Source organism: Telmatherina bonti, assembly GCF_933228915.1.
Source record: "Telmatherina bonti genome assembly, chromosome: 9".
In the NCBI taxonomy this organism is placed as follows: Eukaryota; Metazoa; Chordata; class Actinopteri; order Atheriniformes; family Telmatherinidae; genus Telmatherina; species Telmatherina bonti.
The window spans coordinates 25027446-25038625 of NC_136627.1; the positions used below are offsets into that span (position 1 = coordinate 25027446).

Below are 11180 nucleotides of genomic sequence, written 5' to 3' on the forward strand. Positions count from 1 at the left end.
AAAAGATTAGGGGGTCCTCTAAGATGATGGAGGAGGTATGATTTCCAGGTCAGAGAAGAACAGGAGGAGGCATGAGTCAGTATGATGAAGTGACCTACTCTTTTTTTTCCAGGCTTTGACAAATGGAAAAGCTATGCCAAGTGACATAAGTGTTAATCTTCGCAAAATATAAGTATTTTGATGTACAGTATTCCAGTGGGCTTCTTCCCACTGTCCAAAGATATGCATGTTAATTTAATTGATCACTTTAAATTCTCCCATAAGAGTGATTGTGTGCATGAATAGTTGTTTGTCTCTCTGTGTTGGACCCGTGATGGACTGGAGATCAGTCCAGCAGTTTAAGCTCTGTTCTGTTTGGCTCTCATTTTCATCAGAGTTGTATCATGATTTACTAAATTATTTGTCGTGTTGCTTAAAATGCTTTAAGCCTCACAAGGCCTGATGAAAAAACACATTTTGTTCCTTTACATCCAGTTGGCTGTGTAAAGCCAACTGGATGTAGCTTGACCAGAGACAAATCCTTTTCTATGTAGATTTTGTAAACTTTGCTGCATTACACCCTCAATTTTCCAAGAACTGAATTTGTTTTAAGACAAATATTGGATTGTGTCTGGAAAGAACTGATGATCACCCCCTTTAAATGAGGGGGAAATTAATTCTGTCATAACAGGTATATATACCAATACTGCAGGTGGATGGGTTTCACCGTATGTGATGTTGACATCAGTTATGACAAAGGTAAACAAATATCAGATAAAGACAAATGCTCTTGTTCTGCAGTAGAAATTAGTGGCGCATTGTTTTCAAACCCCTTTGTGATCCACAGGACTTTATGTTGTGACAATCTTACGTAGTCATAATATACTAAAATTACAACACTTTCAAATCAGATCCTATAGTTTAATGGAAAATAATAGCTTTGCCTTACGTGGGTTCTCTCCGGGTGCTCTGGCTCCCTCCCACCGTCCAAAGACATGCATGTTAGGTTAATTGGTTACTCTAAACTGTCCCTAGGAGTGAGTGTGAGTGTGAATGGTTGTTTGTCTCTCCGTTTGGCCCTGTGATGGACTGGCTACCTGTCCAGGGTGTACCACCTTCTCGTCCAGTGATTGCTGGGATAGACTCCAGTGCGACCCTGCATACTTTATTTTTCATGGAAACTGACATATTTGGAAGCTCAATGATGTCCTGTCAGTTTGCAAACTGACTGAATTTGCAGATTGATATAAATTGAAGTGGAGGACGAATAGGGGCCGAGATGTTAATCTTATTGGAGTGTTGAAGGTTTGTCTGGCCAAGCAAAGCTGATAATTAGCATCAACCGAGGAGTGCGATTGGGCTATGGTGCCATTTTAATGGGAAATTCTGAATGTGTGTTTGGCATGGTCGGGGTAATTGGGGAAGCGTGTGCTTGGAAAGTACCTCAGTCCATTATCTCCATCACCATACGAACTAGATAAGGATAATTAGCTGGACAGCATGGCAGAGTGCTGCAGTAGCCATTCGCACAAGCAGCAGCAGCTGCAGGATTACTGGATGCATACAATGATGAAACTAAATGCAAGATTTTCCTTTTTTTTTTTTTTAAGAACTAAACTGGTCACTGACATTTGAGATCTAAGCCTTCTCTTCCATCTGTGTAGTGTTCTCGTCAGCCGTTTCCCTTGTCATTGCTTATTTTTTATAACCTGCAGCTTTATTAAGTTATCAAAATCATAGTTGTACTGTTTTCATTGTGTTTCTGCCCTTCATTCAGCTCTACACCCTTCCTGTTCTTCCACCTTCTGTCATCTGGATCCCCTGCAGCCTGTTCCCTCATATTAGCATATAAACCAACTGTATCAGGTCCAGGTTGGAAGAACTGACCTAGAAGGACCCATCAAACTGGAGATGCTCTTAATTTGTTCAGCTAAATTTAAAATCTCTGAGGCGAACTGTAATCACCGGTCAACATCTCAACAAGATATAAACCTTTGCTAAGTCGGAAATGTTAGTAGGTCATTCACATTCTTTTAAATGGCATTCAAACCAGCTTTGTTTTTTTTGTTTTTGTTAACCTTTTACAAGCATATTTTTAATACTTGGATGCTGGGTGTGACTGCTGTGTGTCCTACTTTCCTTTTCTTTCTCCCTCTACATCATCCCTCTCTGTCCGGGTGGTCCGTCCATGGGAGGTGGGACTCCCTGTTTTCTCTGTTCTGTATCCCTTTCCCCTTTGCTCCCATCTCCCACTCCCCAGTTTGTCTTTACTCTGTTTGAGCAGATGGCCAACCAGGCAGATCTGTACTTTCTCTCTGTATGAGTTTGGATCTCATACAATAGGCCTCAGATTCAGTTCTGCCTGGCTGGGAAGCTAAACAAAGAGAGGAAGAAGAAATAAAGACATGTGGGAGAATTGTTTAAGAAGGAGATATTACTTCAAAGACTTTTTTGCCTTGATAGCACATGCTTTCATGTGCTGCTTTCTTTCCACAGTGTTAACTTTCACTTACTGCTGGAGAGGAGACTAATAAGCTCTATTTTCCTGGCAGTATGTATAATAAAATATTTCCCATTTTTATCTTTGATTATTTATGTTTTGAATTGATAATCCTGTATTTAAAGGGCTTTAGATATTACATTAAGTTCTAGATAGTAGTTTTTGTAGCTATCATGTAATATTTAATAGAAATGGATTTATAGCAATATGGGCGAGCATGAATCTCCTGTCAGCGTGTCAGTTGCTTCCCCACTTTGGCATAGACAGAAATATCTCGGCCATCATTTGACTGACAGCCTTAAAATTTTGCAGACGTTCGTTGTTCCCCGAGGATGAATCCAAAGGACTCGGGCAATCTCCTGACATTTTCACTAACAACACTTGATGTTTGGAAAAGAAATGTGTCAGCTGTGGGCTACCATGAATTTTATGTGATATTCTTCTGTTTCCTTTCCCCTTCTCTTCTCCCATTGTTCCCTCTCCACGTTTTGCCCCGTCTTCTCCTCCTTCTGCTTCAGGCACTACATGTCTGGTCGCTCTGCTGTCTGATAAGGAGTTGACAGTGGCCAATGTAGGAGACTCACGCGGAGTTTTGTGCGATAAAGACGGCAACGCCATTCCCCTATCGCATGACCACAAACCTTACCAGCTCAAGGAACGCAAGAGGATCAAGAAGGCTGGTGAGAAAACTGCAATTTTACTTCCGAGCAGAAGAACAAAGCTTTCGTTATAACTTCAGGGCAAACCAGAGGCCAGATTGTTGTCATGAAAGTGTAAAATGAGTCGTCTCATGATCAAAGCTCAGAATCATTATAGTGCTTTTTATTTTGTTGAGTTTTTGTGTTTTTTCCACATCTTGTGTCTCAGCCCGACATCAAAACCTACTGTCTGATAAGACAGTCTTCTTCTAAAGCAGCGTTTTATCAATTCCAGCCAGACAGTGGAAATTATTTGAGGTTTATTTGTCGTCATAATTCTCACTCCAGCTCTATCTGTATGTTGTGCTGAGAGTTTCTCAGCAGACTGACAAACCCATCATTTAGGAAAGCCCAACATCTCCACCTAATGGCTGAGTTTAGTGTTGTCAGTGTGACCCTCAGCAGGTTAGGCACCCAAAGCTCAAGTAATAAATTCTGCTTCTCAGACACGCTGTGCAACACAAAATGCAGCCAGTAGTTGTATAAATGTATTCATATGTATGTCATTTCAAACCCTTCGGTGCGAGATTAAAGGGATAGTATTGCTCTGAAATAACAAAAATAAATAAATAAATAAATAAGAAAAAAAAAAAAACAACTGCTCTCAGCATGAGCTGTGTTTTGTTTTTGTTTTTTTTTAAAATTGAGCTTTAGTTTAAGTATCACTGTCATTAAACTCCCAGTTGAGCTGCAAAACTGACCCAAACCACTAACAAATCCCCCAAATTTGATCATTTAGGCACATTGACACCAAAGTAAATCAAATAAATTAACAGTTTGGTGAAGATTACCCTAAAAACTGTAATTAAATGTGTCCTTTGGAGAGGGACTTTTGTTTATTTTTTCTTTTATTGGCCTTAAGTGTATGCACTGACATATTTTCATGCATTTATTAAGGTTTTTCTGTCTGTGGCTGTTTTACAAAGATATTTCCTACTTTCTATTTCATGTCAAGGATTTTTATTGATATGCTGCAGTTTAATAAACAAGACTGACAGTAAAAATACAAACCCAGAAAGGAATCAAATAAAGATGGCTTCTTTGTTTTGTAAACACACATACATATATGCAGTTTAATGACATGCAGCAACCATGAACTGCTAAGTTTTGTCCCTCATAGTGTTCCAGGAATAGAGCCCTGTTATGATAAAGCTAAATCGATGCATTTTATAAAGGAAAGTTACATCATATGCTTTTTTTTCTTGGCTGACATCAATATTTATAGTCATGGTTTGAACTTTGAAAAAAGAAAATCCAGCTGGTGTCTTTTGAGAGGAGGATACTGCAACCAAAGATAGAAGTTTGCACCCTTCATTTCCTCTCATTTCCAGTAGAATTCCCTGCTTAGAAATGTGTGGAAATCCCAGAGGACACAAAGCTGTACTTACACATATGACATGATCTAAAAAGTATCCAACAAAAGCAACTCCAACACAGACCAGAGAGTGAGTTTAAAGGGAAAAAAAAAAAGAATCATCTGGTGATCAACTTTTGAATTTGGTCTTTAATATGATGTAATTAGTTTATAAAATAAGGGAAAAAATACACAATGCCAGATCTTTTAGTGTCACTTTGATGTTTCTTTACTCTTCTTCTCAACTCTTCAACTCCTTTTTTCTATTTTTTTTTTTACTCACTTTTAAATTTCTTATAATTTTTCACTTTTCTCTTTTATCTGATTTACTCCTGTTGACATCCACCTTTTTTCTTCCCTCTTCCTCTCCATCCTGGCATCTCCACTCTGCCTTCATCCACAGGTGGCTTCATCAGTTTCAATGGCTCATGGCGTGTGCAGGGCATCTTGGCTATGTCCAGGTCTCTCGGCGATTACCCTCTGAAAAACCTAAACGTGGTTGTTCCTGATCCTGACATCATGTCCTTTGACCTGAACAAGCTGCAGCCCGAGTTCATGATCCTGGCATCAGATGGCCTGTGGGACACCTTCAGCAACGAGGAGGCGGTTCGCTTCATCAGGGAACGACTGGACGAGCCACACTTTGGCGCCAAGAGCATCGTCCTCCAGTCCTTCTACCGTGGTTGCCCTGACAACATCACAGTAATGGTGGTCAAGTTTAAAGGCAAAACCAATGAAAAATAGTCACCTACCCATCAGATTGCATCTATGTTTGTATTCAGATAAAAAATAGGCTTAAAGTGAAAGATTGTTTTTTCAGTAAGAAGTATTTCCATCGAAGACGTTCACAGCAGTTCCCCTTCATCAAACCCCGCCCCCTCCTCTTCACTTTTACTGTAGTACAAGTGACACAATAAACATGACTTTCACTAAGTTTGGCCAAACTTTTGAGATATTGTAATGACAGATGGGTCACTTATGCAAATAAAGGTTTAGCTTTGTGCAGCTGTGGATTCGCTAGTGAGTCTACACATGCCTGTGTGTGCGCACATGTGTTTGAGAGCGAATGAAAGGCAAAATGGCAACTGATTTCCCTTCATGGTAAACTTGCACACAAACCTCACATTTACGAGGTCATTGTCTTACCAGTGATGACAGATATGTGACAGCTTGATAGTTTAGTTGTTTCGTTGCGAGAGCATCAAACTTAAATCTTTAGTTTTCTCACATTGTGTCCACATGATCTAAATGTATCAACAAAGTGATGCACTGAAGTGTAAGTGGTTTAACATCGTGGCAACTTATTTTCAATTGTATATGTATAAATTGTCGACATGAATTCTCTTTTTAATTTGCCAACAAAAATGTTGATAAAGCTTGTGCTCCCTCATGTTAAAGCTCTTACAGCAATAGAATTGACCACATTTTTATATCCTAGCTGCACGTGAAAATCTGGCTGTATGAGAAGATGATGCATTTTCCGATGTGCTTTTTTCTTCTTTTTTTTTTTTTTTGTGTGTGTGTGTTTTATGAGTTTAAATATTGTCTTCATTTGAAAGGATTATTGATAAAGACTCATGCCTCTTTTTTGCATCTTCAGACATTTTAAAGCTGAAAGATTAATCTGTAACTGTTCGAACCCAGCTTCTCAAGATCTGTGTGACTAATATTAATGTAAAATGTAACTGTAGTCTATCAGCGTGTAATAAAAATGACTATAACTTTTAACATAATAGTGATGATGTAATGACATCTGACTATGACTGACTGCAAATGATTTGTTTTGAAGATTTCTTTTCTTAAAAGAATATTTTAAACAATTATCAAATGAAATATTTGTGATCATGCTTAATGGCAGTAATGCAAATTTAGTCATTTATATGTTTGATTTAAGTACTTTTTTAAAATTAAAATATGATGTTGACATGCTATTTTCCTCTCTGGCTTTTCCTATGTTATCAATATGCTGTCAACATCTGAGAGATTAATATGCCTAAACTAAAAGTTAGCCATTGACATGACGACCTTCACTGAGAGAAAAGTCCCTCATCCTAATTCATATCACATTTACTTTTCTCTAGACTGGAAATTAAGACATATTAAACCTTTGAATGAGTTATTGTTGCCTTATGTTTTTTCTGCTGCCAAATCTGCTGATGTTATGCAGTCAATCACAGGGCACGCCATTGGGGTTGGACTTTAAACAAAATGTGGAGTAACGATGCAGAAATGTCTCCAAGAGACTATAAGATGAATGTACATACCTTCTCCCATGTTAGCACACACAATGTTTGACATGCATCCGTTCCTGAATTAACTTCAGCTGTATACCAGATGAAACTCGTTGTTTTGTTTTGGGGTTTTTTTCCAGATCACATTTTTCCTTTGTAATGTACTTTACAGAATGTTTGTGTAGTTGTTTTTGTTTACTTAAATAAACTCAATTTTAAAAAAGGCTCATTTTAAGATGTAAATCACAAGCAAAACATTAAAATGAGAAGTGATTAAATCAAATTGTGTGTTCTTGATTTTTTTTTAATCACCAAATGAGTGCACAGATAGAAACTACTGTAAAATGGAAATATTACAGAAAATAAATATTTAGTTTGTGTACATTCTGCACAAGATATGTTGTGTTTAAATAATTATTTTGTCCTTTTTTTGGTGCAAACATTGGCTAAAGGCTGCTGCAGTGCAGCATAATGGTTGCTGCAGTTTTGGTCTCATAATTCATCATTCTCCCCACTTCCCTCTTCCCCAGCCACATTTGTTAGCTTATCAGGAAAGATCCCAAGGCATTCCCAGGCCAGCCGAGAGATATTATCTCTCCAGCATGTCCTGGGTCTTCCCCGAGGTCTCTTCCCACAGAGACGTGCCCGGAACACCTCACCAGGGAGGCGTCCAGGAGGCATCCTAACCAGATGTCCGAGCCACCTCAACTGGCTCCTCAATGCGGAGGAGCAGAGGCTTCTCCCTGAGGACCGAGCTTTTCACCCTATCTCTAAAGTAGAGCCCCGCCAACCTGTGGAGAAAACTGAGGTGTACATGTTTAATGCTCTTTTTGGGATGTCCTGGATAAAAGACCATTCCAGTAATCTAGTCTACTGGAGATGAATGCATGGATGATAAATAATGAATAAATCTATGGCATAGCTAATGGTAAATGAGTCATAAAGTAGAAATCCTATTAATTTAATCATTAAAATCGAGTGTTAATAATTTTTTAAAAAGTTAGTTTCTCTGTAAATTTGAGTTTAATGCCACACATCTAATGGTCTTATTAATATTCTTGTTAAAAAATCGTGTGTATATATATATATATATATATATATATATATATATATATATATATATATATATATATATATATATATATATATATATATATATATATAAAGTGACTATAAACATGTTAACCCAACTATATCTTTATGATACTATTATGATACTATATCTTTATGATACTATTAACACTTATTTATTCCTACTGACAGATGGGTAACATAGACATATTGCAAAGATTTATAAGGTTCTTACAGGCTATTAATTACTGGCAACAAAACCCCTTGAAGAAAATGCAATGAAGTAATTGAAAAATATCTATTTGAAACTCATGACAAAAGTCAACAGAATTTTTATTTCCACAAGTTTCTAGAAGCTGTTCTTTCGGCAAATACAAGTCGAAAAATAAATCACATCAATTCATCAGCAGATGCTACCAAAATAGCTCCTACATGTCTACAATTAGAAATCCAGCCAAGAGCTAATAACCCCTCCAGGTTCCTGGTGATGATCTGGGGCAGGTGTGTGACGACGTTAACCGGTATTTATGTGACATACAAACGGGATTTCTGCAACCTGAAGCGGATACAAGCTAACACTGTCTAAAAGTTAAGCTGTAAAGGAGCTGTACAAGTCGCAGAAAGCGTTCACACACGATAGAAAACATTAGCCAGCAGGAAAAATGACAGGACATGGCTCATTTTCTCCTTCTTCTAGTTCCAAGATGAAAGAATAGGCTTAGTCTGACACTGAACCAACACTGGAACCGACCCCTATTGGCAGAAGTCACCTTGGATATAAATAGCATTACTGAAAGCAACGCAGGGACAGAAGGAATTCTTTGACATCATGAGTGGGTGTGGAGGGTGGGCAGACCCCTGTTCCTTTTTAAGAGACCAAACATTAAAAGCTGCCACAACAAAGAAGAGGCCATTGGGTACGGACAGAATACTTTACAGGGAGACGTAAGAAGAAATAATAGTTTTCTGGATAGTTATATCCTCGAGCTGTATACATGGGTATCCATGGAGCCAAGCCTCAGAAACAAGCCCAGGTCCTGATGCTGGGCCTGGATGGCTCAGGAAAGTCCACTCTGCTCTACAAACTCAAGTACAACGAGAGCGTGAAAACTGTGCCGACTGTGGGATTTAACGTGGAAACGCTGGAAACAGACAGGAAGAGCCCAGGCCTGACGGTGTGGGATGTCGGGGGTCAGAAGAAAATGAGGCCCAACTGGAAGTATCTTTATCCCGACACGGCTGGACTGGTGTTTGTGGTGGACAGCTGGGATGAAAAGCGGCTGGACGAGTCCCGGAAGGAGCTGCATCGTGTAATTTATACAGTGATTTTAATATTTCAACAACAAATGCACGATTCACACACGCAGATATATATAATAACATTGTTATATGAAAAGTCAAAGCAGAGCTGTTTTTCCCTTAAACATGTAAACAAAAACTACAGTGCATGTATCACTACTTTAATAGTCATACAGGACTATGTTTAATATATATTTTTGCTATTAATTTTTAAAAGTATGATACACTGCAACTGCATTGTTTTGGAAACAAAGAATCTGCTGTTTGTGTTCCAGTTATAGATATTATATAATAGTTCTGACTTGGACAAAAACACAAAAATGTCTAATTCTTTTTTTGAAAAAAAAAACCACCCTAAGATGTATGATATTGTTTATACTACTAATAAACTGGGAAGTGTAATGATAAAAGTATTACAAATACTATGATGAATAAGTTCATATTAAAAGTTGTTTTTTTTTTGCTGTCATACTAAAAATATCCCTTGTGTTGTTTGCTCCACTTTCTAGGTCCTGAGAAACAAGAGTCTCAGAGGTGTTCCCCTTGTGATTCTGGCAAACAAACAAGACCTTCCGCATGCTTTAAGCCCCGAGGAACTCTGCCTGAAACTGGACTTGCAAAAAGTGTGTGATGGCAGGGCTTGGTTCATCCAGCTGTGTTCAGCCACCACAGGGATGGGACTAGAAGAAGGTTTCAGGAGAATGCTTTATCTGATGAAGACTCCATTGAGACAGACTAAAGAGGACATTAAAGTTAAGATGAAGTCAAAAGGCTTTAGCTTTGCCACAGTGAAAAAAATCTTGCGCTGTGCTAGTTGACAGATTCTCATTTGATTTTATCATGTTTATGACTCCTCCCTCCATGTGCAGTTCATCTGTAGAATCTGACAGAATATGAAAATACGACACAAACATTTAGAGTTGATGTGTCTGGAACAACTTTGCAGGAATCGTGGCGGGAGCAGAGTGTCTTCAGCTGGTGATAATGATTTTGTCAGATATCTTTGATTCTCAGGGCAGTTTTGAGAAAACAGTCACATGGTGTCATCAGCAGCCTCCATGTTTGACATTATTCAAACATTTTTCAAAGACATGAAACTGTTAAATGTGTTTTATGCGCCACATTCCCATGACTAAATGAAATGTATTCTAACTTTAATTATTCATATTAATGCAAAACTGTTCAAGGCAAGCTCTATATTGATTTGAAACAACAATGACAGGATATACTGAGAGTATGCTGAATTGGCAAGATAATATCCACAAAATGAAATATTTTTAACCTCCCAAGGTCAGAAATTTGATTCTGTGCAGATTATTAATTTATTCTGTTTTTTTGGAATTAATAGAAATTGTCTTTGAAAAGAAAATGGTTTATGTTAAAAATGTATCCTCATATTAGGATCCCAAGTGTATTTTAATGAGTCACAAGAATTAATTCATACACTGTATGGTTTTAAAGTACAAGGCATCTCGACTGATGGGCTGATCAAGTATTGTTTTGTCTGTTGCGCTGATATACAATTATGTGAAGTTGAATAAGGTGGAATAAATTGACATCAAAAGGACTAATCTCTCTTTACATGTGTAATAGCTGCAGTACAGTCAAGTAAAGTGTGTTGAAGTGGAGACCTTGTATTATACCATTAAGTTAATTTCCAGAGCTTATGTTTATTTTGCTGCAAGAACAGTTTACTAGAAACAGACATAACAAATTAATAAAGATAATTTTCCCTCCAGTTACTTTGTAGTCTGGCCCTCTAAAAATAAGTTGGCACAAAACTTATTTGGTGTAACCGTCTATTTTGAGCAGGTGGTATTACAACCTTGCTGATCTACATACAGTACAGTACCATTTCAATGTTTGGTCACACTATCCCATTGGATTTAATGGCTAAGAGTGTCCAAACATTTCACTTCTACTGTAGGATTTAAATAGCCAGTTTATTAGGTAAACCAATAGAATTTCTTGTTAACATAAGTAGATAATCAGCCAGTCACATGGCATACACACATGGTCATCGCAACTGGCTAAAGATCAAACTGAGC

The 11180-nt window shown here is 37.8% G+C and overlaps 2 protein-coding genes across 2 annotated transcripts in view; both read left to right on the forward strand.

Moving 5' to 3' along the window:
* Positions 1–7039, forward strand: part of ppm1lb (protein phosphatase, Mg2+/Mn2+ dependent, 1Lb) — a 44602-nt gene extending 37563 nt beyond the window's left edge. The window contains exons 3-4 of the mRNA XM_079246900.1: positions 2998–3159; positions 4935–7039. Coding sequence (XP_079103026.1) covers positions 2998–3159; positions 4935–5275 — 503 coding nt within the window. The 3' untranslated portion in view covers positions 5276–7039. The remainder of the gene's footprint in view (positions 1–2997; positions 3160–4934) is intronic.
* A 1708-nt stretch (positions 7040–8747) lies between these two features.
* LOC306760449 (ADP-ribosylation factor-like protein 14) lies at positions 8748–10672 on the forward strand. The gene is made up of 2 exons (XM_079246286.1): positions 8748–9143; positions 9642–10672. Exons 1-2 carry the CDS (start codon positions 8829–8831, stop codon positions 9948–9950), a joined length of 624 nt encoding a protein of 207 aa, XP_079102412.1. The 5' UTR covers positions 8748–8828; the 3' UTR covers positions 9951–10672.
* The last annotated feature ends 508 nt before the right edge of the window (positions 10673–11180 follow it).